Source organism: Prinia subflava (genome assembly GCF_021018805.1).
Source record: "Prinia subflava isolate CZ2003 ecotype Zambia chromosome W unlocalized genomic scaffold, Cam_Psub_1.2 scaffold_41_NEW, whole genome shotgun sequence".
Classification (NCBI taxonomy): Eukaryota; Metazoa; Chordata; class Aves; order Passeriformes; family Cisticolidae; genus Prinia; species Prinia subflava.
Window position 1 is genome coordinate 1,722,478 of NW_026960614.1, and position 27,555 is coordinate 1,750,032.

Genomic DNA, 27,555 nt, shown 5'->3' on the forward strand with positions numbered 1-27,555 from the left:
GGACTGGTAGAAGACTCAGGATGACCCTGGTCCAATTGCTCCTGAACTAATTTTTGAAGGGTGACTAGTTTGTCTTTAGGGAGGGGCCACTGGTTCTCCAAGACAGGTTTGTCCACCAGCCAACGTAAAGGAGACATAGAACAATGTACACCCTTCATCACAGTGGCCCCCATCAAAAATCTGTCCCAATCTGTACCCCCCAAGCCAACAGTACATCTCTCCCCCAGAGGTTAGCAATAGCTGCAGTGACATAAGGCCAAACCATGCCTGACTGTCCCTCTCAGTTCGTGATCAACACAGGCTGTTGGCTCACGTAGCACAGTGCCATTCCACCCAATCCTGCAATGGGTGACTCCACAGGATCCAGAGGCCACTGTGGAGGCCACACTGAGATGGAGAGGATGGTTAGGTCTGGGCCCGAGTCAATCAGGCCTTGAAGGCAGATCTCTGATGGTGTGGCACCAGGGATGGACAGGATACACAGCATTACGGGACATTGGTCAGTCAGGACAGCAGTCCAGTGCACTTGAGGTGGCTCGGTAGATCCGAAGCAGCCGTCTCCTCGCCACCGGTTCTCTGTCCTGGAAACAGAAGACTTAAAAGGCACAAGTTGAGCAATTCGAGTCTTCTCAGGGATAGTGATGGGGGGTGGGTGTGGAAAGCATGGCCCAAAATTGTCCCGTGTAGTCTGCATCAATGACTCCTAGATGCACAATGATGCCCTGAAGGGTGGCACTAGACCTCCCTATGAGGAGGGCACTTTTGCCCTCACCCAAGGGTCCAAAGGTATCTCGAGGGACTTTGTGCACTTTGCAAGAGTCTAGGACAACTGTTGCTGCTGTGCAGACATCAACACCGGCTGAGCCGCAAGTGCTGGCTGCAAGCTGGCTAAGCAAGCCTGCATTGGCATCAGGACTTAGGGAAATGCTTGTGTGTGGGTGGGTCTCCCCCATGCGCTCAGCTTCCTTTTTTCTGGTCCTGGCAAAGGCTGACCAGTGGCATGGACCTTTGCCGTACAAGCATCTGCCATATGGTTTGGCTTTCCACACTGACTGCACAAAAACAAGGGAGCTTTTGCTCTCTGCTTTTGTTTTCCCTGCTTCTTGCTGGTTTGTGCATTTCCCTGTTTCTGCTGTCTGCCCTTTGGTCCTTTCCAGGCCGACTGTAGGGCAGAAGCGAAGGCAGCCGTCTTATGATCCGTGGTGCCTACATTAGTACAAACCTGGACCATGTCTGGTAAGGAAGGATCTCCAGGGAGGGCCTCAATGAGCTTTCTGCAATCTACACTGGAGTTAGCTCTAACAAGCTGTTTGAGCAAAAGTGATCTCATATCTACATCCTTCACCTACTACTCCACAGCTGCAGAAAGCCTCTCAACAAATATCAAAAAAGGGTCCTTCGGCCCTTGGACTATGGTCACAAACCTCTGTTTAGGAGCGGCCAGTTCTATGGTTTTCACCAATGCTGCCATGCCTGTCTTCTGGCACTGGTCCAGCACAAGAGGGTCAAAGGTAGCCTGAATATCAGGGTCAGCGTAAGTGCCAATCCCTGTGAACACATCAATTCCAGCTGCATGCCTGGGGTTGTTCAGAGGCAATGGAGTATTTTTTGCTATCACTCTGAAGGATAACTGATTCAAATTAGATTCAAAAACCTCAAGCTGTACTGGTTGAAACAGCACCTAAGCCAGGTGCCTGATGTCATAAGGTGCTAATATGTCCCTATTGAGGACACGAATCATCTGCATCATTTCAGTAGAACCCAGGCCTCACTTGGCCACCTTATCTCGTATGTCTATCAATGCTTTCCATGACAAAATGTGATGAGTCCCATCTTGTCCTGAGTTAGGATTACCCCTAACTCAGGAAAAGATGGAACACCTCCTTGGAAGGTGACAGCATCCATTTGGTTCTGCTCCGTGGGGGTCACAGGAGCAGAGACAGATGCCTGTCTGGGATTCATACCAACAGCACCCAATAACACATTCCTTTAGGCACCTGGAGAGCCAGAAGAACCATCTCCAGGCCCCATGAGGCGATCCACCATGTCCCAGTCACCCATTTCTACCACTTTGGCTTTTACTTCATCCCAGAAATGCTTCAGGTCCCTGGGGCGGACGGTAATCTGACAAGGGAGAAGCATCAATCCAATAGTTGGCTGAGGAGAGACCACTAGCTCGGGGTCCCCTACTTGTAGCAGCTGCCTGCGTCTTGACGGCTGTATTGCCACCTGATCCAATGGTGAATACTGGGGGGGGGCCATGGACACGGCATTCCTGGGCTCACCAGAGGGTGGGGGGGTGTGAAGCCATGGCGGCAGTTGCCAGAGCCACACCAACCACTGTGGGGTTTGCAGGCGCCATGCGTCACGGAGCCGCTGGCTACAGGAACCATGGTAGTAGACCCTGCGGCAGGCACACAAGCAGACAATGCCTCCAGACCTGGCGCAGGCAGACAAGGCACCGGAAAAGATTCAGCACGAGTGGCCAGGTGAGCCTGGGCTCCACCCCCGCCCGGCGCTGCAGAAGGAGACGGGATGGGGGGTGGTGGAGCCAAGACACAAGCGGTCACTGAAGGCGCCGCTTGCACTGGATGGAGGGACACAGGCTGCCCCCCCACGGGGGCCGGATCTGAGAGCAGATCGAGCAAAACTGCGCTCACTGGCATTCCCGCTGACTGCACAGGCCCTCTTGCCTGCACAGGAGGCAGTGAGGAGTAGGTGGCATACGTGCCTGCCCCCTCCCTGGTGGGGGCTGGCTGCAATGGGGGCGCCACGGTGGCACCGGCAAAGCCGAGGGGGTAGTGCGTAGAAACTCCACAGTTGGGGCAGCGTGTGGTGACTTAACCCTGCGATCCCAATTCCACCATTGGTGTGGGAGGAGCTGCCACCTACCCCCCCCCCACCTGCCGGAAATGCATGGAGGGTGGGCTGGTCCCCGCCGCTTCCCAGACTTCTGAGCATGGGGGGAAATGGTTCCTGCGGAGCTGGGAGTGGAACCGGGAGCGGGGCCAGGTCAGGGGGAATTCCAGAAGTCCCGAGCCCACCCCACCCCTTTTGGCTGCCTGCCACGCTCTGCAAGGGAGCCCAAACCCCTTTCCAAGGGTCAAATCCAGGACAAAAAACGGAATCCGAACCAAACACAGCAAGCTGGGTGGGAGGGAGGGGTTCCAAAGTGCCGCTAAATTAAAAGCCCGCCTGAACTTCTGTGGTGTCCACGTCCACCAGGATGCTGTCCTACATCTCTGCATCTGATTCTGTCTCAGGGTTGCTGTTCCCTGAGATTCTCCTCGGGGTTGCTGTTCCCAGAGGTAAGAAGGTTTTCTCCCAAGGTTGCTGTTCCCTGGGAGTCTCCTCAGGGTTGCTGTTCCCAGAGGTAAGAAGGTTTTTTGTCTTCTCTTTGCCCTAAGTGTTTCACACCGAAGCCAGAGACGACAAGCTGAGTCCGCCAGTGCATGTTACCAAGGTTGTTTATTCTTCATTATCTCTCAGTTCTTTCTCAGCTCTGCCAGGCCTCCCTGGCAGGGTACATTATCTCAGTTCTTTCTCAGCTCTGCCAGGCCTCCCCAGCAGAGCAGGACACGCGGCGGACTGGGCAGATCAGAGAGCCCCGCACCTTATGTACGGTACCCTTGACCCAACCACCGGCCAAAACATACTTTTTATTTACAAAATTTTTCCAATGCCTACTACCTATGCTAACATGTCGTTTCTACTCTAAACCAGTCTCTAAAATCCAACTCAGCAAAAGATGGGGGACGAGAGCAAGAACAAGGAGCACAGGGGCCACTCCCCAATTCCTCCATCTTGTCTCTTCAACCCCATATACTAAAAATCCTAGATTCTACATTTACATTCTATGATAAACTAACTACTACTTATTTTGAATTCTCTCAGCTTGTGATTCTTCATACAATGTGGGCATTCACTCCCATGGCCAGGGATCAGAGGCAGTGTCCTCCTGGGCTCTGTGTGAGGCTGGTTGACCCCCTTGTACAGATCCCAGACCCCCCTGTCTGGTCTCCAAACCCTCCAGGGTGGCCAGAGGGATGTTCTAGACTCCGACAATTCTGGATCACTCTGGGAGCTTTCTTGATTCGTGGAATTTTCATAGTTGGACGTTCCTCCATAACTGTGGAGGACCGTAACGATCTTCTTCCAGGATATAATCAAATCTGCCACTCCTGCATCTCCTGCATACAAGGTCTCAAGCAGAGTGTCTCATAATAATTGCCGTTTCCTCTTAGAAAATACTTTCTTGGCATTAGAAAAGACACCGTGCTCTTTTTCCCACAGATACAGAGTTTTGAAAATTTCTCTGGGGATATTAGCAGTTTCTTGCTCCAAAATGTCTCCCCATATTATGAGCACCAACTCCTCCTGTACATCTAATGTAGGAGTTATCATTTTGCCAAAAAATTTGGTCTCCCTTACAAAAGGTGAACCGACAGGCGATTTACCTTGTCCCATGGCTGTAGACCATGGTGGTGGCCACCAGATGGGGTCACTCCCTTGGGGCCATCAGATGTCGCTATAGGACACGCAATGAATCACATTGACTCCATGAATTATCAGAAGGCTAGAGAGCGTTTTATTTAAAATATGATTTCTTTATATTCTTTTTACAGAGACCAATATGATTGGTGGGCAAAATTAACATGTCTTCAACCACACTGGTTAAACCAGAGGGCCATCAAGAAGTCCCTCCTCTAAAAAGAACGACTACAAAGATATAGTTAAGAAAACATCTCTTCTTGTTTGCAGAAAACCGTCTGGGAAAGAAATTTCACAAACCAAAACATCCTAGGCATGAAATCAGGGCTACAGGTGATGCCCTTCATCACTTGAGAATCACAACAAGCATGTTTTTATTCACAGTGTTCAGTAAAGTAGGCCAGACTTTTGTGTAACACTTGTATTGAGAACGTGTTTTTATTCTGAAGTGATCATACAGTAATAACTAGAAGTAAATTTGATTATTTGGAAATGGGCAAATAAAAAATCATAAAAGCATCAGAAACCTTAAACAGCTTACTGGATAGCTGCAACATTGTGATGAAGGTGATTTGTGGTGTTTATTTTCTTGGTTAGATGACCTTGGATTCGAGGTATGGTTTAAATGTTTAGTAGTATACAGCCTAATTGTCTTTGGTGTGTTTTTATTGATTAAACAAAGAAGGGAGAGATGTGGGAGGGAAGAAAAGCCTTATAGAATAAGGACCTTTTCCACCTTTGTTTAATCCTGTTCACTTCTGTTCACTCTTGTTCACCAGAAAGCATTCTGGGAAAGGTTCAGCTAACAGCAAGGTAAAAAACAGGTTATATAACCAGAGAACAAATTGTATAACTAGTGTGTTATGTGTGGGGCAGTGATTGGTTGGGGAGATGCGGGGACACAGCGTGATCTAAAAGGTGGTTGGGTAAAAGGACAGGTGAACAGCGGCAACTGCAGTGGCAGGCAGCCAATGCATGCTTGTTTTGCCTAAGTTTAGAGGACAAAAATATTGGTTTTTTGCAATAAACCATTTTCTTCAGAACAAGCAAGAAGGAGGTCTGTGTCTCATTGCTACATTGGAGAGCCAAGGAGTGGTCAGCAAGACCCACTCACCTTTCAACAGCCCCATTTGACCTGTGCACAAGTCGGATGGACAATGGCGATTGACAGTGGACTATTGTGGCTTGAATGAAGTTACCCCACCACTGAGTGCGGCTACGTCAGACATGCTGGAGGTTCAGTATGAACTGGAGTCCGAGGCAGAGAAGTGGTATGCCACTACTGATACTGCAAATGTGTTCTTCTCCATCCCGTTAGCAATAGAGTGTAGGCCACAGTTTGCTTTCACCTGGAGGGGTGTGCAGTACATGTGGAACTGATTGCTCCAGGGGTGAAAACACAGTCCCACCATCTGCCATGGATTGATCCAGGCTGCACTAGTGAAGGGTGAGGCTCCGGAACATCTGCACTACATTGATGACATCATTGTATGGGGGTGTCACGATCTGTTTAATGGTTGTGATGGTTCGTTTTGATTTCAAAGTGCAAAAAGAGGCAAAGAGAACTCAGTTTTAACCAAAAATCAATGTATCTTTTACTGGTACCCACAATCAATGTGCAACAGAGGAAAAAGGAGAGAAAGAGAAAGGGAGAGGAGAGAAAAGAGAAAACAAGGGGGTTATAGCTACCAATGGGAGACGCGAGTCCTCCTGACACTGAGCCAATAGACCACCTTCAAAGTCCTTGTGGCACGTGCCAATAGATCCATCTTCTCTGTCGGGGAGGTCTCAGAGGTGGTAAAGTTGTTGGGGCTTCTTATAGTCCTTTTCAGGGCGAGGGGCAGCTTGCCAGGAGGAGTGGTAGATCTCGTGAGCGGTGCCGTCTTGTTGCTCCATTGAGGGAACAGGTCGGTGTGGGATTGCATTTTATGGAAATGGTTTGTTCTGGCTCACCCCTGGGAAATGTACGGTTTATCCCAAGTCTGGATCCTCCCTGCAGTATCCTGTATCTGTAACCTCATTGGCTGGAGAATGTTACCGCGCCCCTTTGAACCTCTGTGATAAGAATGCTAAGGCAGAAGGCTCTGCCCCTCTTGCCCCTCTACCCCTGGAGGCCTCCTGATGCTCCCTTTCCCTCTCCTCCCTTCCCCCCCCTTTCCCTTCCCCTCTCCCTGAGTGAATAAACCCTCACCTCATCAGCATCCCACCGGCATCTGAGTCTCTTTGCCTGCCAGCGCGGGAACACCACGACCCCAAAAGACCCCGGGGGTCTCCGGGGGGCACTCCCCGGGGACCCCCCATAAATTTAAACAACAACAGGTCAGTACAGCACAGCTAGTTCGTCCAGCAGCAAACACAGCCCAGGCACCTGTGACGGGTCCATTGTTCTTCCCACGGGCTAGTGGGCACACCTGCAGGACTTTGGCAGGTTTCCATCTCAGCCTATGCCAAGCCAGGTGGACTGAGTCAGGGGTCTCTATGGTCTCAGCCCCCTTTCCCCCCCATCCTTCTGTGGCAATCGGGAGGCAAATGAAGGGTCTTTGGACCGACTCTCACAGAGGGAACACAGCAACAGAAGTATTTGAGAAAGAAGAAAAGATCATTCAGATTCTCCTGGAAGCCAGCTTTGCCATCAAAAAGAGTAAGGTCAAGGGACCTGCCCAAGAAATACAGTTCCTGGGAGTAAAGCGGCAAGACAGATGGCATCAGATATGCACCAAGGTCATCAACAAGATCACAGCAATGTCTCCACCAACCAGCAGGAAGGAAACGGAAGCTTTCCTAGGTGCCATAGGAACATAAGTGCCAGCCATCAACTTTCATTTATTAAGGTCTGTTATTGAAAACAGAACTTTTACTAATATTACACCATCTGCACCTACTACACGATGGAGAGGAGCCTCTTTATGCCCCAGTTCCCTCATAATATCAGTCTCAGTAGCTTGATTGTCTGTTGCCCCCTCACACCTGCAATTAGGACCATAAGATCTAAATACTCCTCCTAATCGAGATGATGTTTAGAACAAATTTGTCCTATGCTGAATATAGAACATCAACACTTTAACCATTTTCCTTGATTCTCCTTTTTAAGAGCCAGCACAAAAGGGTCTGAGGGGACTGAATTCAAGCCACAATCTTTCTACCATTCTGGATGATTCCTTAAAGAGAAAAACATATCAGCATACACAACCTCATCCCATTTCTGTTCTCATCTTAAAAACAACATTAGCTGTACCAATGCATTATAGTTCAAGGTTCCATTTAGTGGCCATTTTTCTGCAGAGTTTAGTTTGTACAATGGCCACCATTAATTACAATACTTAATCAAATTCTCCCTGGTAGCTGTTCCCCCGGGGGCTTTCTGATCTTTCTCCTATGTCACAAAATGCAACCAAGTGGGGATTTTTTCAGAATGATTCCTTAAGATTGTCCACTACCCATCTCCAAATAGTAGACCCAAAATGTTACAATATGGATACAAATAAAAAACAACGATTGATAAAACCAAGTTAAATACAAAATTCCAGAATACCAAATAACCCACCTAATGCGCTGGAAGATCCACACGCCTTACAAGGGCAGCATTCCCAAAAGAATCCCTTATTAATAGATGGGATCTTACTTGAGCTCCAGACTGATCCAGGGATCTGTGGTATTCTTCAGGAAAGTCCTGGTGCTGGTAAAGATCCAGAGATCCCTTGGATCCACGGGAGATCAGGTAGAGTGTCCCATCTAGAGGTGCCAAAAATGATACTGAAATTGACCAGAAAGAAACTTTCTAACACAGTTTTGAGTATTAGAAAGTAGGCATTCTTTATTGCAGTGCACTGGTGTCTTGGGTTACAATGAAAAGGTGTAACCAAAAGTATGCATTCTATTACTATCTCCATAAACTGTTAAAATAGGTGGAGAAGTGTTCTTTATCTTCTCCATGAGTCAGTCCTGATAACTCCCTCTGGAGAGCTATCTCTGCTAATGGGCCATCAAGGTCTCATAGCATGATTTACAGAATTACATAATCCCATTCTGAGATGACCCACTCAGGGGGAAGACTCAAACATTCCTACCTGTATATAATCTGAGACATAGAACACCACGGGAGCACTACCACTGGATTCCCAGAGTGATAGTGGAGGGTAAAAAAAAAAAAAAAAATTCTGTATGGCTAACTACGGGTGGTGGGGAGCTAGAAGACACACGGCCTGAAACCTGACGCAGCCTGGCCTTGGAACAGACGTCAGCTTACTGCAACCAGCCTCATACTATTGTTTTAATTGATTCAAGTGTGACTCCAGCCTGGGAGATGATTGGGAAGCATTGTTTTAACCAAATCAAGTATAACTCAGGGTAAAGCATAAGCATGATTTAAGATAGTAACTAAGGATTAGAGCCAGTAGCTAAGGGGGGAGGGTGCTAGTTAACGTATGCGTGACTTGAAGGTATAAAATCACAAACCAACTTTGTATCCTCGGGCACAAGATTTGGGTGTCCCATCACCCCTGTGTCCCGCGTGCTCAAATAAAGAACTGCATATGATCGCCTTTGTGTGGTTATGTGTTTTCCTATGCTAACAAGAGGACAAGAGTTCAATACTCACCACTGGACCTCCAGAGAGAGACCAGATCTTTTTACAGGATCACCACTTCGACAAAACCACATCCATAACTCCAGCAGGACTGTAGCCACCATTTAATCAGACTGCTACCACCACCCTGATCAACAGGGTGTCAGGTTGTATTCTGAGTCTGTCAGTTAAAGTCAGTGTTTCTGTACTGTTGCTTTTATTTTAATTTTCCTATTAAATTGTACCTCTGACTTGGAATCTCCCGCTGGTTTGTTTTCAAACTAGTACAACTGGTCATTCAGAGGATCCTTTCATTAATCAAGTGCCCAGAGCATTGGGTAAACAGCGTTGTCTTGGTTTGTAAGACGGGTGTCTGCTAAGGAAGGCAGGAGCCTCCCTTGGAATTGAAAATATGACCCCCTTCCCTCTGAATTATTATAATTTTGAAATTAAGGGATTTTCAGGCAAAGATATGGGAAAAGAAAGAACAGTTCTTTACTAGTATGTAAAACAAGGTAAACAAACAACAGCAGTGGCAGTGATAACAAACAAAACCAGAAACCCAGTAGCAGGCTTCTTGACTGCAAGCACTTTCCCCTTTGGTGTAGTTACAGTCACAGCTGTTAAGGGTGCTGGTGGCTCCCATTTAGGCAAGGTGGGTGTGATGACTCCTCCGTTGCTGTAGGGGGCGCTGTGGCACGAGTTTCAGCCATCTCTTTCTACGTGGTAATGGCAGACGCAGCCGGCAGAAATGGATGGAGAGAAGGCTTCCTTTATGAACTCACAAGGGGAGCTGATCCTGGTGCCCTCCTTGGATAGTGTTATAAATGCCAATCCAAAAGTCCAATTAAAAATATAATTTGGTTTATTAAAAAAATCAAATTACAGAATTTCGGTAAAAACTCCAGCGGAGTTACGTTGACGATGACCCAGGAAATCGTCAAAGGGTGAACTGGGACGCAGTATCTGGCACACTGCCGCCCCCCCCAAAGTTCACAAATTTGCCTCGTTTGGGGCTCAGGTTTTATACACTTTATTTTGTCCCTGGCACAAGATCTCCCCACAGTCTCTTTGTTCCCGGGACTGGTTATTCGAATTCATAGTGGTCCTTGGTCTGTTGAAAAGATTTTCCTCTGGTAGTGTGAGGTGCCAATTTCGGGCTTCCCATGGGTGAATGGAAACTGAGGTTTGTGAATGGAAGGGCGTTCTTCTCCAGGGATCTAGGTGATGATGGTGCTCTGATGGCTCTGCTGCCCACGGGAGGAGAACTGATTTCTTATCTTAATGTGTCCTTCTTTCAGATGCCAATCTCCTCATCTTCAGTTCCCAGCACCTTATTGTGTCCCCCTGAATAGTAGTTACTGGGTGGTGCCGGCCTAGGAATTCTAATTCCATGCCTGGCTGGAATTTAAGTTACAATTTATTTTACATTTTACCAAACCATGATTTTATTATATTATTATCCCCAAAAAACACGAATTAACCTGCTACATTTATTACAGATAGCAAAAGTAGCTGTAGCAGGAACCTTGGAGTAGCAAGCTGGGAAGGCAGGGATGAGCAAAGTCTTGGAGTGGTAGATGAGATGTATCAGAAACTCAGAAGCTATAGCTGAAACCACGGGTATTCCTGGCAGGGCAGAGGGTGCACATTACAGTGTATCAAAGAAAAACCTCAGAGCAGTGACGAAAAACAGCAGGGGTGGGGCAGGGGCATCTCGGCTCCAAGCAGGGCAAGGGCAAAGCTCCCTGGGAGGGGAAAGGGGTCGGGATCATGGGGTTTTCCCCTGAGGCACCTGAGAAGACACTGAAAGTTTTTTCTTAGTGAGGTAGGGTCTTAATAAGGTCCCAGTGCAACAGCTGCTCTTATGAGCAGAGCTCCACTCATGGTAGAAGGCAGAAGAAGACAAAACCCCACAGTGGTGGTGAATTCTTCCCACGACTGCAGCCTCCTTCCCCTCTGAATGCGGGGAGTGCAAGAGAGCTAGGAGCTGCCCCAGCCCCTTCTTTTGCCACCCAATTCTCACAGTGTCTCTGCCCCTCTGAGAGAAACCCTCAGATAAGAGAAGTGCAGCCAGATGCCCTCCTCCCCTGATCTTTGCCACTTCTTTTGTCTCTCTTAAGTACCCAGTCCTTATGGTTCCTTACTGAGAAATGGGACAAAATTCCATGAGAGAAAGGAACAAAAGGACAAATCCTAAACCCCAACAAGCCTTTGTCATACACACTGATTGCATATTCATTAGCTATACCCCCCCCTTACTTCCCATGTATGTATTACTGAATTTTACATAATTGCACTCCTTATTGGAAGTCCTTGCATGGTTCTTTGAGGGTCTTTGGTGGTCTTTAATGCCCAGTGTCCTTCTGAAGTGGCTGTTCCTCGACCCCTGTTGTTTTGTATAACTTCTGCTTTGTCAGCCTTGCAGAGCTGAGCTGGCATCCTACTTGCGTTTTGAATGACTTCTGTTTGCCTAAGTTACACCCTTTATGAACTTCTCCAAGGTTCTGTTCTGTTCTACTGTCCTGATCACTATCTTGTTAACCACATCCATAGGCACATGACTGTGTCAATCCTTCCATTTGACTCCAAAGAACTGGATGTCCCATGCAGGTCCCTTGACCTTGCTTTTCTTTATGGCAAACCCAGTTTTCAGAACATTCTGAACTATTCTTTTTCCCTTCTCAAACACTTCTGCCTTACTGCCACGCACAGTGATGTCATGAACGTATTATAGATGTTGTGGGGCATCATCCATTTCCAGTACACTTTGGATCAGTCCATGAGAGATGGTAGGGCTGTGTTTCCACCCCTGGGGCAGTCGATTCCAGGTGTATTGGACACCCTGCCACATGAAAGCAAACTGTGATCTGCACTCTGCTGCCAAAGGAATTGAGAAAAATGCATTGGCAATGCCAAGTGCAGCATACCACCTGGCTGCCTTTGACTCCAGTTCATATTAGAGCTCTAACATGTCCAGTACAGCAGCACTCAGTGGGGGCGTTACTTCATTCAGGCCACGATGGTCTACTGTTAACCTCCACCCTCCATCAGACTTTTGCACTGGCCACATGGCACTACTAAAAGGTGAGTGAGTCTTGCTGATCGCTCCTTGGCTCTCCTTATCCACCTTTTCTTTGTCACTTCTGGGGGCCATTACTGTAGTTATTGTTTGAGTTCCTATCTCAGCCATAGTGTCCTCAAATGCAGTTTGGGTCCCTGCCTCAGCCACACTCTTCTGACAGTACTGAACTGTGGCTCAATAGGCATAGGCCAGGCCCTTGTGCAGGGCGAGAATCTGCTGGGTTTCATCAGGGTAGGTAAGGCACCCTTGTATCAGGTGATGTGTCAGTTTGCCAGGCTTCATTACCTATTTAGGTGTAGAGTCCCAGGCAAGGGGAGGTGATAACCACTCTAGGAACCTGCTCAAATCCTTCTGCACACCCTGCCACCCAGGGACCAGCCGCTTCAGGGCACACTTCAATATCTCTTCACCTACAGTTTGTTTTGTCTTACAGGAGGATGACACCAGATTACACAAACCCCGTAGTGTACCAAAAGCATTAGTTAATAGTATTAACAGTATCCAACAGCTTACATAAGGATGAACAAGGAATTCGACAGCCTGCATTCTAAAACAATCTACATCAGTCCCAAATAGGGAGAGGTATTCTCTCATCATCCCCAGAAAACAGATTCTCTTAGCATGACAAAGCCATTAATGTTACAGCAAAGCACAGAGACATTGTTTGTATTAACATGTTCCCAAACTCAATAAAACAGAGATAAGCTGCGTACCTGACAAACTCCATGTCCCGTACAGAAGCTTGCTACTCAATACCTACTATTACTACACCATGCAAGATATATAACTGCTATTGTCTTGGCCCACACTGGGTGCCAAAAAGGACTATGGTGGGTTGATCTTACCAGGATGCCAGGTACCCACCAAGATGCTCTAAACATTCCCCTTCTCATCTGAAGAGGGGAGAGAAAATATTACAGAAAACAACTTGGAGATTGAGATAAGATAGTTTACTAAAGCAAAAGCAAAAGTTTTCATGTGAACAAGCAAAGAGGAAAAAAAATTATCCTCTAGTTCCTATCAAGCACTGTCTGGCAACTTAATGGGAAGTAGGGCTTCAGCACACATAGCGGTTGCTCTGAAGGAATGCCCCTCTTTTCCTCCTCCTTTTCTTAGCTTTTATTTCTGACCTGATGTCATATGGAATGGAAAAATCCCTCTGGCTAGTTTGGGTCAGCTGTCCTGGTTGTGTGTCCTCCTAGGATCTTGCCCACCCATAGCCTACCAATGGGGGGCAGAATGTTGGAAAGGCAGTGCTGATGCTGTGCCAACACTGCTCAGTAGTAGCCAAAACACTGGTGTGATATCAGCACCTTTCTAGCTACCAATGCAAAGCAAAGCACTGTGAGAGCCCCTTTAAGGAAATAAACTCCATCTCAGCCACACTCAATATAGCATCATAGGTGCCTGATTCTCAGCTTTGGGTGTCCTTTGCTGCTGAAGCTGCAGTTTTGGAAGACAAATTGTTGCTTGTACTTTAGTCAAATCAATATCCAGTCCTAATCCTTCCTGAAAAAGAGGATTGGGAACAATATTGCCAGTCTTACTAATTGTCCTTTTACCCTTCACATCCTTGAGGCATTGCCTTCTGTAAGGCCCTGTCCTAATCAAGGTTAGCCAGATCACCCTCACATATCCTTCATGGCGTCTTTATAGCTGGTCCTGGGTTTCCAACACACACACACACAAACACACAAAGAGCACCCAACAGGCTCTGCTCAGTGGCATCCCTTCCAATGCAGGAGTTCCAGATCTTGGCCGCTTGTATTATCAAGTGAGAAAAAATGGAGACCAGATCCTTTTTCTCACAAGAATCTCTTATTGCTCAGAAAGAAGGCTTTTCCATTGAAAATTTCCCCCTCTCAAAGTGACTGGATCCCCAGATATTGATGGAATTTGCTACTTCCAAAACATTGTGTTCCTACCCTGCTCACTATCAGTCTAAACCATCAAGCCCATTCTACATGGAGAAATCCACCTTCTAGGCTTTCTGATGCCAGACCTTGGCCGACTGCCAGGGGCCCAACCAGTGTTGGAGTGCATGCCCCCCTGGGTTCCTCAGGGAGAGAGAAAGATGCAGGGGTTGAATTGAAGCCTTTAGAGAAACTAAAATATATTAAACCATGTAAATATGAATTCGAAGTATAGACCTTAGCTTTAAGCAAGTAAACAAGCAGACTCTAAGTGCCTTAAGAATTTGCTAGCCAGCACAAGGCCCAGAGTCCTGAGGCCTGACAACCTAGCTTTAGACATAACAAAAACAAAGTAGAACATCACAATACTAGATAGAGCAGGTACAATTTTTACGTGAATGAGATAGAATCTTTTACGTTAATATATATGGCATAAGATACAGCTTTTTACATTAATAGATATGCTATATGCGTAGGTTTTGATACCATCCTTTGTAGTTTTTCGTAATTTTACGTATTTTCAAAACTAAGTTTAGATTGGTGTAGAAAGAATGTTTTAGAGTTGTGTTCTTAGTTGATTGCCTAACCTATAGATAGGGATATGAATACGCATTTATAGTTTATGGATAAAAATCCCCTGGTTTTGGGGCAATGGTATCAATTCATTGATTCTTTGATGATTGATTCATCCTCCTACCATCTACAACAAGAGAGAATGGGGCTTTGCCAGGAAGCCGTGGCCAGGGAGCCATTGTCAGGACTTTGTCGGGTATTATATCACTTGGGGGGTGCTTCTGCTGTCTTGGGTTATGTAACCAAAAAAATGTGTATTCTATTTCACCTGTTGAAAGCAGTTGGGGAGATGTTTTTCTTTCTCTTGTAACTCCAGGGGGGAGAGGGCAGATGCCTTCTGATAATAGGCCAGCTGTTAAAACCAGGCGGGGCAGTGTTTCTTATCTCCTTCACCACTGCCCACCATCGGGGGGGGGGGGGGGATATCTTCTGGTAATGGGCCATTAAGGCTCACTGTTGGGAAAGATGAAACAGGAAAGCCTTATAAATATGGTTGCTTGGCAAAAGATTTTGAGGATATGAAACCTATAAGCAAAGTAGAAATGAAAGCAAGCTTTGAGATGTAGGATACCGAGCCGTCAGTTACTGTACAACTGCAAAACTATGGTTTGGCCAGCTGAAGGCGAATTCCCTCTTGATTGAACAATACCCTTAGCAAATTAAGGGATGCCAAGAGTCCAAGGGTCGGAGAGACTCTGCCAATGTGGCAGGGAAGAGAAAAAGGATCTAGAAAGTAGTTTTCAGGGTTTAAAATGTAACACAGTATGGTAATGTAGGACTTCTAATAGGCTGTATGTAGATTCTATATGTGATAAATGATGTGGGATAATTTGTGTTTATAACGTATGTATAATATAAATCAAGTTGTGCCCTTTGAAATAAATGGTAAAATCATACGAGACTGGGGGTAGACAGATTCAGGAATCGGAGAACGATCCTTGCCGAGAACTGGGGAATGACCGAATTTACAAGAGAAAAGGAGAGGGGGTCCGAGGAAGATGGGTCCTCTCCAGAGATGGGATTGCGAACAACCCAACCATTACCACCGAAATGAGCCTTGTTCCGCCATCAGGGACACGCATCTCAATACGTGATTCCCAGAAGTCGTATCTAATATTCATCTCCCCATGGAAGAACTATTCAACTGACCGAACGGCGAGGATGAATCTCCATGAATATGAAGGAAAACTGAAGGGACAAAGAAAGCATGAATTAATGCTCAGTCTCGCTAAAGAAACTGTATAAAAACTGGACTCACAGAACCGAAAGCATGGGGAGCTGCGGTGCAATAGAGGCCGCAGCTAAGGTTCACCCAGTGCCGATCCTGGGACTCGACACTGATTCTTTGATTGTTGGTTTACCCGAAGTACTGGTCAGTGATTTTACTAAAATTAATAAAATAATTTATTAATTTGGAATTGGCTCGACATTTATTACATATAGAATTTGTGTCTTTTATTGGTTGGATGTTGTAAATTAGCATATTCAGTACAGAAAAAGATATAATGTATTGTAACAGGAACTTAGAGGTCTCCCAGGCATGCCTATAAGCTGCAGCTGGCAGCTTTTAGGCTGGGCTCTGTATCACCCATGACCCAGGACTGCTGTAACACCATCACTGCAATAAACAGCATTTTGGAACAGAGCCGCCTGGAGATCTGCATCTCTCTCTGACTACTCTCACCGGGACTTCTCTTACAGCTCACCAATGACATGACACATCATCCCATTGTGAGATGCTCCATCCAGTGGGGGGGGAGCCAGTCATTCCTACTGTTGGGGGTTAGATTTGTTTTTTTTTTTTTACTTATAGAAATTTTCCCCATAAGTTTCTAAGAGACTAACTACTGGGTGCTTGTGGGTGCTTGACCAAAACAAAGAAGTGGCCAAAGGAGATTGTAGCACCGGGCTACACCTATCGTTTTTGGGTCTCTGGGAGTTTCTCTCAGAGGCGGGAGATAACGCGAGTTTTGGGGGAGGTAAAGGACAGAGCTGGGAGCAGCTTGTCTCTCTTGCTCTTGGCATGGGAGAGGACGGTCAGGCTGCCGCTCGCTGCAGGAAGAGATCATGGTCATCACTGTCTCATCCTGGGAAATCTACCATCATTTGCTCGTGTACCCAGGAATCCTGAGCTCGCACTCTACGGCCCTGCCCCCACCGCCACTGCTTCTTCGGAGCTCTGAGGCTTTCCTGCTACTCTGTAGCCCCGCACTGCCCTGCCGGGACATCCCTGCTGCTCCAGCTACCAGAGCAAAGCATCTGATCTCATCCACCAGCCCGGGACTTTCCCACCCTTCCAGCTTGGCCTCTTGGAGTCCTGCAGGGGCACCGAGACCAAACTGCCCCAGGCTTTTGTGAAAAAAAGCCCTCGAGGTTCCTGGTTCTGTTTATTATTAATGCTGCAGTTGTTGTTTGTTTGCTTTGTCATACATACCAGTAAAGAACTGTTATTCCTCTCCCCATACCTCTGCCTAAAAGCTCCTTTAATTTTCCTAAATTATAATAATTTGGAGGGAGGGGATTTGAATTCTCCATCTCTAGGGAGGTCCTGCCCCTCCCTAGCAGATACCTGTCTTTCAAACCAAGACACCTACCAAGATAAAAACTGAGACGTAGGAACACCAAGCAGCCTGTTTTCCACTGGCTTCCCAGAGGAAGACCAGACCCATATCGCCAGCACTGGACCTTTTTTCCTACAGGATCATCTCTACTCCAACAGAACCACATCTGTTTCACCAGAAGGATTTATTTGGACTGCTTCCAACATGCTGACCAACAGGATATCAGGTAGTATTTCTGACTGTCAGGGTTTCTAGGGTTTGTTTGTTTGTTTTTGTACTACTACATTTGTATTTTTAATATTCCTAGTAAAGAACTGTTATTCCATTTCCCAAAACTTTGCCTGAAAGCCTTTAACTGCAAAATTATAATAATCTGGTGGGAGGGGGGTTTACATTCTCCATTCGAAGGGAAACTCCAGGTTTCCCTAGCAGACACCTGTCTTCTCAAACCAAAACATTCTGCTGTCTCTGCTGCTGCTGCTTGGGGGGTGCAGCTGGAGCCGCTGTTGCTGCTACTTCGGCAGTAGCTTTGCTGTTTCGGCCGCTGCTGCAGAGAGCACTGCTCGGGAATGGGACTCTGGGCTGGGAATCTCTTTCCTTGCGGCCAGGACCCCTTGTCCATCTGCCTCTCCCTGTGGCTGGGACCCCTTGTCCATCTGTCTTTCCCCCGTAGCTGGGACCCCTTGTCAGTTTGTTCTTCCCCCATGGTCGGGCCTCTCTGTCAGTTTGCTGTTACACCCCAGTGGGACTTTAAGCTTTATAACTTTTAGTAAGACCGCATGCTTAGAACTCTTGCCTTCGATACTGATGCATTTATATAATAAACAACTTTGCAATAACCAGAAAATGCTCTTGGACTTTTGAGACCCTAAACCCATGAACAGCTCGACAAACCAGCTCTTCACCAATGGCCTCTCTTCAACAGGACAGGGGAAGAAAATAAGATGAAAAAGTTCCTTCGGGACATAGCCACCTGCCAGATCTAAGGGCAGCAGAGAAATACCTGCCCCAGACAGTGCTTTACCCTTTCTTAAATATGCTTACGCAGGGGTGCCACCAGCTTTGCTGAGTTGCTCAGCTTTTGCTCTCAGGGAGTCACGTGCTTAATTGGCAGGAATTAGCTTTATCCTTAGCAGGGCAGATCCTGGCTTCATCTCAAAGAGGCCATGTCCACAGGCTGCACCTGGAGCGCTGTGTCCAGTTCTGGTCCCCACAATTTAAAAAAAAATTATAGGCTGGAGAGGGTCCCAAGGAGGGCCATGAAGATGATCAAAGGGCTGGAGAACCTGCCCTATGAAGAAAGCCTAAAGGAGTTAGGTCTCCTTTCCCTTGGAAAAGAGGAGGCTCAAGAAGAACGACATCACAGTATTCTGGCTCTCAAAAGGCAGCTGAAAAAAGGACAAAGGCTCCCTTTTCACAATGAGCCACATATAGGAGACTCAATGGGGGGCATTTCTAATTCCTTTATATCCTTAGTCTTTCCTCCCTTTCCTCGCCCCCCAGCCTCCACATAGATAATTTGTGAGTTGATTTTGGTTTTAGATTGATTGATTTTGAATTTAATTTTGCTTTTTCTCTGAGTGCTTTAAACATTTAGTAGCAGTAGAATGAACCTTGCCAATGAACTTTCCTGTACTTTCACTTTTATAATGAAGCTGATTTTTGCCAATACCTTCGCTGGTGATTCTTTAAGCGACCTAAAACACCCATTTGCAACAAATTGGCATAGTTGGCAGGATGGCAAGCAATAGCACTGACTACTTACAGAAACATGGAATAATTCCAAGTCCTAGGTTCTCAGACAAATGAGCTAGGCACAATTGGAAAGCTGTGGAGGAACATGTAAAAGCAGCTGAGGGCCACATGAAGGCTAGCAAAGAGAAAATAATTATTTACAAAATGTTAGGCACCTGTCTAGGCTCAGAGGGAACCTCCTCACAGTATTTCAGTACTTAAAGGAGGCTACAAAGAGGACAGAGGCTTTCTCTTCACAAGGAGCCACATGGAGAAGACAAGGAACAACTGGTGTTAAGGACAGTAGAACTAAACAACATTTTACTCTTATCTAGGACAGTAGAACAGAAAAGCACAGCCTTGAAGAAATAGATAAAGGACGTAACTTAAGAAAAGAGAAGTCATGCAAAATGCAAGCTGAATGCCAGCTAACCTCTACAAGACTAAGTAGAAATTATGCAGAAATATTATTGCTCTTACTTGAAAGTGGTGGTCGAGCAACATCCACCTAAAAAGGACACCTGATGTCTAAGACAGACCACAAAGAACCATATAAGGATTTATGATAAGGAGTGACTATATAAAATAAAGTCAAGGAAGTGGGGATAGTTAATAAATATGTAATCAGTGCGTATGATAAAAAACTCTGTTCACCCAATGCTCGGCACACTTGATTGGAGCAAATATGCTCCGAATGACGAGCATGCTGCAATAAAGAATGTGTGCTTTCTAACACTCAGAACTCTTGAAAAGTTTCTTTTCAGCCAACTTTGGTATCATTGGAAAAAGTTGCACCAGTCCCCATTGCTGGAGGTTTTCAAGATGCAATTGGAAAGGGTGCTAGATAATCTCATCTAGGCTCCCTTTGCAATAAAAGGGCTCGACGAGATGATCTTTTGAGGTCTCTTCCCACCTGGGCTGCTCTAGGATTCTACAGTTCTCCAGTTGATCTCAGTTTCATAACCCTTGGCTCCCTCCAGTTTGGAGCAAAGTATTGGAAACATTGCCTGCAAGGTGAGACAAAATTCCACCAGGTGCCTCGGACTTCTAAAGCCTAGGGCAATCACCCATTCTCTTGGAATGTATTAAGCCATACCTAGCTTCTCCAAAATTTCCTGCCCCCCGAAAGCAGGAACAGCTTCCAGATACCTTAGAGAGTTTACACAGACAGAATAGATGTTACCTACCTCAATCATTCAGTAAGCAAACACTGCACTAGCGCAGTTTCCATCTACTTCAGATAAATCATTTCTATCTCCTCCCTGGGATGATTAAATAAAGAAGTCCTAGGGTTACTTACATGCCTGCATCACAAAACTTCACACAATCGTTGGGGGTATCGAAGAGATGAAGACACCTTTCAGTGGGCGCTTCAGCGACAGTGTTCAAGGGCAACAAAGGACTGTCTGGTTTTCCCACACCCATCTCCCTTTTTAAATAGCTCTTAAAGTAAGCTGAAGTTTGCTGTCTCCCTTGCAAGGTAGTTGTAGTTTCGGTCTGGCTTGGGATGGAGGTTACATTCCCCATAGTAGCCCTCACAGTGCTGTGCTTTGCAGTCACAGCTAGAAGCATTATATAGATTATATGCTTCTAGATATGTACTACCTTCCAAAGTTTCAGCAGCAGTCTACACAGGCTTTGGTGTACCACTGCCAAAGAGATAAGACTTTGCTTCCTACAAGATGCGAGAGACTGCTAAGTGCTTTCAGCACCATGCTTCAAATGAACAAGAAAATCACTATCTCTGAAATACTGTTATCAGGCTGAAACATTCCACATACTTGCACTCCAAAGAGACAGCGTTTGAAGTTGCAGAACTACTTGCCCTCAGTAAGACGCGCAAGACGGAGATGATATCCCCATGACAAATCTTTATTGTGCAACTGCTGCTCAAAGCTTTCACAGACATGTCACAAAAAATTACACACCAACAGTGGCTAGACTGACGGGCAACAGACGAAATCCATTCAGTGGTGATTTGTACATGTGCAGCAACTCTTGCAATGCAAAAATCTTAGCCAGGCGGCCAGCCCAACTGACGGCCATCCAGAACGGGTAGATGTATACGATAGGCAGACTGCCCACCTTCGGGCCCTTCATCCACAACCATCCGGAATCCATTGGTCAGGCCCAGGTGAGCAACACACATCTCGCCAACAATCACGACATGCCCAAGAAGCTGGAGAAGGAAGTACAAACCCATAAATAAGTAAAATAAGAAAAAAGGAACACACAACGAGGGGAGAGAGCAGGAAGAGAAGGAATGAGCAGAGAACCACCCAGAGAAAGCAGCTAGCCAATTCCTAGCAGTTCAACCACCGCATGTCAAATTAATGGCTGTCCGACCGCTGGCAACTAAAGCTTTCCAAGCAAAGCTACAAAGACCAATTATGCACGCTATAGGGGCAAAAGAGAGCTAGGCAATTTTTCTCAAGATAGACACCAAAGGACTACAAAACAGCCACAGAAGCTGACACTGTCTCCGGGTTAAAGCCCCCATTGTGTCTTCAGGCAACATAACCAATCCTGCTGGAAAATAAATTTTAGGCTGCCTTTTGTGTGGGTTTACAAAGTCTTTGAACTGAAGCATCCAGCACCTCACAACAAGCTTTATCCTTCCTCACCCATGACGTGCCAAAAACCCCAAGCTCTCTTTTCCATGTTAGAAGTACTACTACTCTGACTCTAAACCATTATGATAGGCACCAGATTGCACTCCAGAAAAACACTGCATTTTTGCACCAGAAGAACATACCCAGGGACCAGCACTGCTTTATCGCACTGCTTTTAGTCAAAAAGCTCAACTCCATTACAAGCTAGAGGCAAAAGATGATAGCGCCAGAAAACCCAAAGTAGCCTACTGTGCCCTGTCAAGAGGGAAAGGGGGGATGGGAAAGGTAGTAAATGAGGAACTATCCACAGGTACAGTTTAGTGTACAGACAGCTTCCACAGTACTTACAGATTTACCAGAATCTCCTGCTTCAGACAACCTGATAATTGGCTCCTTAGGCACAACTACGAAAAGCATCCCAGCTTGGGGTGAAAGATCATGGAATACACGGCTCTGGAGGAAAAGTAAACAGTTATAACTGGCTTCAGAGAAAAGTAATAGTTTAAGCAAATCCATCTGCCCCACTGAACTCCTACAGAAGCAGATTACGAGATACCCCAAACACAGGCCAGAACATTGCTTTTTCTTGTGTGATAGTAATTCTTTCTATACCCAAAACACAAGATATTTACAGATCCCCCTGCAGAAGTGGAATACAGCATGGAAGATGATGGGTGAAGGAGATAGGCCACTACTTGCCATTAACAATCTCCAGTATGTTTTAGTTTGGGCCGATTTTTTCTTCAGCAGTTCTTCTATTGGATGTGGTCCATACAGAGACAGGAGACAAATGGCTTAACTGAATCAGCAGAGTTTAGCTAAGTGGAAGAGCAGTGGCCATTCACTTCTCACAGTACAGGGAACTCAAGTATTAAACAAACTATAATGACAGAAAGTCTGCAAGTACATAAGATGAGTCTGTCTTCTATACTGTATGCAAACCCTACCTTCAAAAGCAGAAGGCATCCTTAACTGTTAACTTTCAGCATTTTAATAACTACATCATAGGGGATATTACCTTGAAGTTAACATCGCATAGGCAACGCCTGCATTGTTTACCCCTGGTCTAAGCAGCTCACTCTAGTTCCCAGCACCAGCACCCTTGACCCTTGCAAGCACGCTGTTATCACGATCCCAATTCCCCACAGAAACAAGATCGGGGAAGCTTTTGCAGCCTGCAGGATGACTACTTTCTAGATTTTTAAAGAAAAGTCAGAAAAAGCTATAATTCCTTGCCTTCATAATCCAGTTTGGGGGTTCAGAACCAAAGCCTAGCACAGCGCAGCTATGAAACCTCTTCAATGTTATTACATAACACATCAAGACCTGCATTTCTCATAAGCAGAGCCAATTCATTACGGTCGCTACACAGACATTCACTGTTCACGCACACACACATACACGCGGAATCCCCAGGAGACTGCGTGTACCTAAAATAAGCTTTCAAAACTATCATCCTACACGAGGTAAAACCATCACCATTCCTCGGCAGCAAACTTTGCACGACTTGCAACACCAAAGGGACATCACACGGCAAACGTTTGCGGCTGACACCAAACGCGTTAGCGTCGAAAGCCCTTCTCTATACGCGCACACGACAGGGCGGGGGTGGGATCCGAGGCGAGCCCGGACAGCACCTGACAACCACCACGCGCCGCGGCAGCCGGAGGAGTGGGGGTGGGGGGCGGGCACGGAAGAAGCTTTGGGGTGCTGCAGTAGAGAGCGCCACAACTCAGAGGCCCCGTCCGTCCCCCGTCCCTCCACCCACCCGCAGCAGCAGCGTCGCCACCCGCCCTGACGCGCTCCCACGTACCGAACACCGGGTCCTCGGGAAGGCGGGAAGGCAGGCAGGCAAGCAGGCAGGCAGGGGAACAGCGAGGAAAGCCGCGGCTACCTCCTCGTTCTCGTCGCTGTCGGTACCGCAGAACCGCCTTGCCGATGATCTTTCCGAAGACAATAGTAACGCCACCAGACCGGACGACCCACACGCCGATACTCTCGTCAGCAAAAGACAACGCCCCGTTGTCTCCCCCGCGCTTCCTCCATTGGGCCAGGCCCTCTGCGGCGCCCATTGGGCGGCCGGATCGCCGCCGGCCGATCCCGCGACTCGATTGGCTGTCTTGTCTGTCGTTTTCGTTTGTCTCCGCCTCGTCTGCGTGTCCGCCCTCGTCGAGCTGGTGCCCTCGGGGGGTGGAGGGATCCGACTTCGGCGAGTCTGCGGAGGGATCTTCCTGATGTAGTGCTGCGACCCTGAGGGCGGGCTACGAGGTCGCAGAAGAGGCTATAGTAGCTACAGGTACGATTTCTTGTTATTTGTTACCGCATCAAGTCCACCCCAAAGGTGCCTGTGCCTATTTGGTGCTGCTCACTCTAGTCATACGACTGCTTAGGGCAGGGCAGGCCTGGTCTTAACTTCTCAGGACATTTCGCAGAACCAACATAATTTTTTTCTACATTGTTCCCTAAAAGCCCCACTTCAGTTGCAGACCTTTCTAAGCTGCACGCCTCCTGGGAAAAAATACAATACAAAATGTGTGTTTGGCGCTGCTGGCTTAAGGGCTCCAGGTAGGATTTGGGCTAAGCTGGGTAGGAGGCTTTTAGAAAAATGAGCAGTGCCCCCAAAGCTGCCCAAGGGTGGTCTGTGGTGTCCTGTACCCCGGGGACAGTGAGCACTTTTGAGACACTAATTTTGAAGATTTTAGAAAAGCTAAGGTTATAGTTAACAATAGATGTTGCTGATTTAGCTGAAATGAATAGATAAGCTTTGCTGAGATCAGTTAAAAGTTAGAGGATGGTTAAAAGAAACCGGATTTAAGATAGGCTACCCCGGATCTAGTAACTCATTGCTTGTCAACTTTATGTTGGTGTGTTATGAAAAATAGAGAAACTAATTAGTAGAACACAAGACAATTACAAACCTCCTGTTTCCAGAAACTCATTGAAATAGTCCTGGAAAACAGGAAAGAAGGAGTTCTACCATCCATCAATCACATCTGCATTGAAAAGGTTGAAAGTTTAGAAGGAGGAAGACTCGTTTTACTTCCTTCTTTTGGTGACCACTTGTGGGATTGCATTTTATTGAAATGGTATGCTCTGGTTCACCCCTGGAAAATGTGTGGTTTATCCCAAGTCTGTACCCTCCCTGAAGTATCGTGTATCTGTAACCTCATTGGCTGGAGAATGTTACCGCGCCCACTTTGAACCTCTGTGTTAAGGGTGCAAACGGAGAGGGCTCCTGCTCTTTTGCCCTGGTAGTCTCCAGAGACTGCTCTCTCCCCTTCCCTCTCCCCTTCTCCCTCTCCCCCCTTCCTCTCCCCCTCTTCCTCAGTGGACATGCTGCCTTCCTGGGGTAAGACTCTGAATAAACCCTCATCTCATCAGCACCTCAGCAGCCGTCTGGAGTCTCTTTGCCTGCCAGCACGCGAACACCCACGACCCTAGAGCCCGGGGGGCTCCCGGGGAACCCTCCCCGGGATCCCCCCCAAAATTTAAACTACAACAACCACTCCTCACAAAAGGACCACCGACCCATTTCAGGGAACAAACTACACATGCTTAATAGCCTTTTTGTCAATTAGCATATGAAGCGGAGAAGAGGAAGTGACAGGGGTATGAATATGCATTTGTATTTTGTGTATTCAACATTTTTGTAAATAAAAGGCTTTGTGATCTTGGCAGTGTGCATTAGGGAGCTATCCCACGCATTGCCCTGCCCAGGGGTCGAAATAAACATTCACTTTCTAACTTTAACTGTTAGAGAGTTTTTGTCCGTCACAGTTGAATATTGATATTAGATCGATATTCATATTTGAATAAATCACTTTTAATGGTCGACACATCTGTCTTGTAACATATATAAACCCTGCTTTCCTCTATATTGGGCTAAGTATATCCTTTGCCACCTTTGCAGCAAGGGCACATTGTCCTATTTTGCAAAGCTGCTTTACAGCCAATCGGCCTTCAGCATGTATTGGTGCATGGCGTTGTGCCTCCCCAGGTGCAGGACTTGTGTATCCACAGGTTCCTTGGGTGGTCGCAAACCAGATTGTTTCCTGTGATGGGAAGGACTTTGTTCCCCCAGTGCCCGCCTTCAGGTTCAGGGTCTGGAGAGATGTGGGAACAGTGATTGCCAGTGAAAACGGGAAAATAAATTACCGAGTACCACAGCCTTCTCCATGTGTCTTGTCACTAAAATTTCTGGCTTATTTATTGGCGGGGAAAGGAAGGGGGGGCATGTGGGTGGTGTACACTTTCTTTAGTCTTCCTTTTTTTACCAATGCACCTGTAGAAGCGCATGTTATGATTCTTCACATCCCTTGCCAAATTGAGCTCCAGGCGTTCCTCATCTTTCCTGATCCTATCCCTACAGACCCGGGAGGCTTCTTTAGATTCCTCCCAGGATGTGTGTTTCTGCTTCCACTACCTATGCATTTCCACTTTGTGCTTCAGCTCAACCAGAAAAGAAGGCCCTTATTCAGCAATGCTGGGCTCCTGCCTCTCTTGGCTGATTTCTTATGTTGACCTCCTCCTCCTCTTGATCGGGCAGCCTATAGTAGACACAGACCATGAGGTTTCCTTTGTTGGCTTGTGTGGGATGATGACTAGAGACCCAGGAAAGGGCATATGCCCTACACTGTGTATCTTCCATATTATCTTTGTGAATGGAGAACTGCATAGCTGATGTTAGGAAAGGGCAAGTTGGCCGAAGGGGGAGGTCCTGGACAGCTAGGATAGTCCTCTTTTAGCTCTGATGAATGGCACAGAATGGAACAAAATCTTATGACCAGAATTTGAAGGACACCACAGCCAAAAAAGTAACCTTTGGCCAATTACGGGTCATTTAAGTATTAAGATGCAGACCCCTGAGTATGCCAATAAGCTGAATGAAATACATGCTATCACATTTACGACTATATTACTCAGCTGTCTTCTGAGATCATGCTATATATAAGGAGGGTCGAAATTTCACCTACTTAGGAGCACATCCCAAAAGACCTAGGAGACAGTCGACAGGCTGCTCTCTTCTCCCTCCTCCCAAGCAGGGACACCTTGGGAAGCTTCTGCATACAATTGTTGTTGTTGTCGTTATTATTATTATTATTGTTACCTGAGTTAGCACAATGTTATTAGAGCTCTATCACAGCTAGTGCATTTCTGAATCAGTATTTCTGTAGCTTCAATGCACCGCACTATTGGTGAATCCATGCTCGCAAAGGTTTTTAGAGAATGCAACCAGACTTATAGTGCTGAATTGGTTGTAATAGGAAATGAAGCCTAACCCCATCCAGTCCCTCTGATCTCTGAGGACCAGCTGGAATGCAAGGGGCTTTATTTTCTGCCAAATTTCTTACTCTTAACGCAACAGCTTGGCTTCTAATTTTCACCCATAAGCTCTCAACCTGTTCATCGCTGTCTTTCAAAGACAGCTCTATGCAGTCAATCCCTCTTATTTTCAGTTTACATAAGAGGGCAACCCTTGCCTCTCCTTCCTTCTTACCAGTTTATAGCCATTGATTGCAGAGTTTTCCAGCACATTTCTGCTATGGTGATTATATCATTTGCTTTCTGGCTGCATGGTGGCTTCCAGCTACTCCTCTTTCTTACATGTGCTGTGAGCATTGGTACAGAGGCACTTCTGTTGGGCTGTTGACTGTGTCACTTTTTTGGAGGATCAAGCCTCAATTCCTTTGTGGCCTTTCTCAGGTATTCCCCTCTTGCTTCCCAATGCATTAGCAGCACCTGGCTCTTCTCTGTTGCTCAAAACTTCATCGTCTTTCCCTGCTGAATCTTGTTTAAAGCCCTTCTTGTAAGTCTGGCCAGCTTACTGGTGAAGATGATCTTGCCCCACTTGATCGTGTGAATCCCATCAGCTTCAAACAGATGCGGCTTCTTAAAGGCAGATCCATGATCATAAAAGCTAAAACCTTGGGTATAGCACCAGCTACGCAGCCCAGCATTCAGCTGTTCAGTCCATCTCCTCCTTCCTGCACCCCTTCCTCAGACCAGACACCAATAGAGACTG

At 46.6% G+C, this 27,555-nt stretch overlaps 1 protein-coding gene and 1 long non-coding RNA gene across 2 annotated transcripts; one reads left to right on the forward strand and one right to left on the reverse strand.

Moving 5' to 3' along the window:
- Positions 1-2,366: 2,366 nt before the first annotated feature.
- On the forward strand, positions 2,367-9,289 carry LOC134565230 (uncharacterized). Its single transcript, XR_010083824.1, has 4 exons — positions 2,367-2,489; positions 3,264-3,308; positions 3,408-3,463; positions 4,626-9,289. It is a non-coding gene; the product is annotated as an uncharacterized LOC134565230 (long non-coding RNA).
- An 11,483-nt stretch (positions 9,290-20,772) lies between these two features.
- LOC134565227 (uncharacterized) lies at positions 20,773-27,439 on the reverse strand. Its single transcript, XM_063424722.1, has 4 exons — positions 27,359-27,439; positions 23,347-23,814; positions 21,882-21,986; positions 20,773-21,100 (listed from the first exon to the last, which is right to left on the reverse strand). The coding sequence occupies exons 1-4, from the start codon at positions 27,437-27,439 to the stop codon at positions 20,936-20,938; spliced, it is 819 nt and encodes a 272-aa protein (XP_063280792.1). The 3' UTR covers positions 20,773-20,935.
- Positions 27,440-27,555: the final 116 nt, after the last annotated feature.

Bases quoted from the DNA above. Each gene is read 5' to 3' on its own strand.
- LOC134565227 (XM_063424722.1), bottom strand. From the start codon at position 27,439: ATGGATCTGCCTTTAAGAAGCCGCATCTGTTTGAAGCTGATGGGATTC. The intron at 23,815-27,358 runs GTAAGCTGGCCA...TAGCTACTATAG, and splicing joins GGGCAAGATCATCTTCACCA to CCTCTTCTGCGACCTCGTAG. The intron at 21,101-21,881 runs GTAAGTACTGTG...TTCCTTCTCCAG, and splicing joins CAGGAGATTCTGGTAAATCT to CTTCTTGGGCATGTCGTGAT.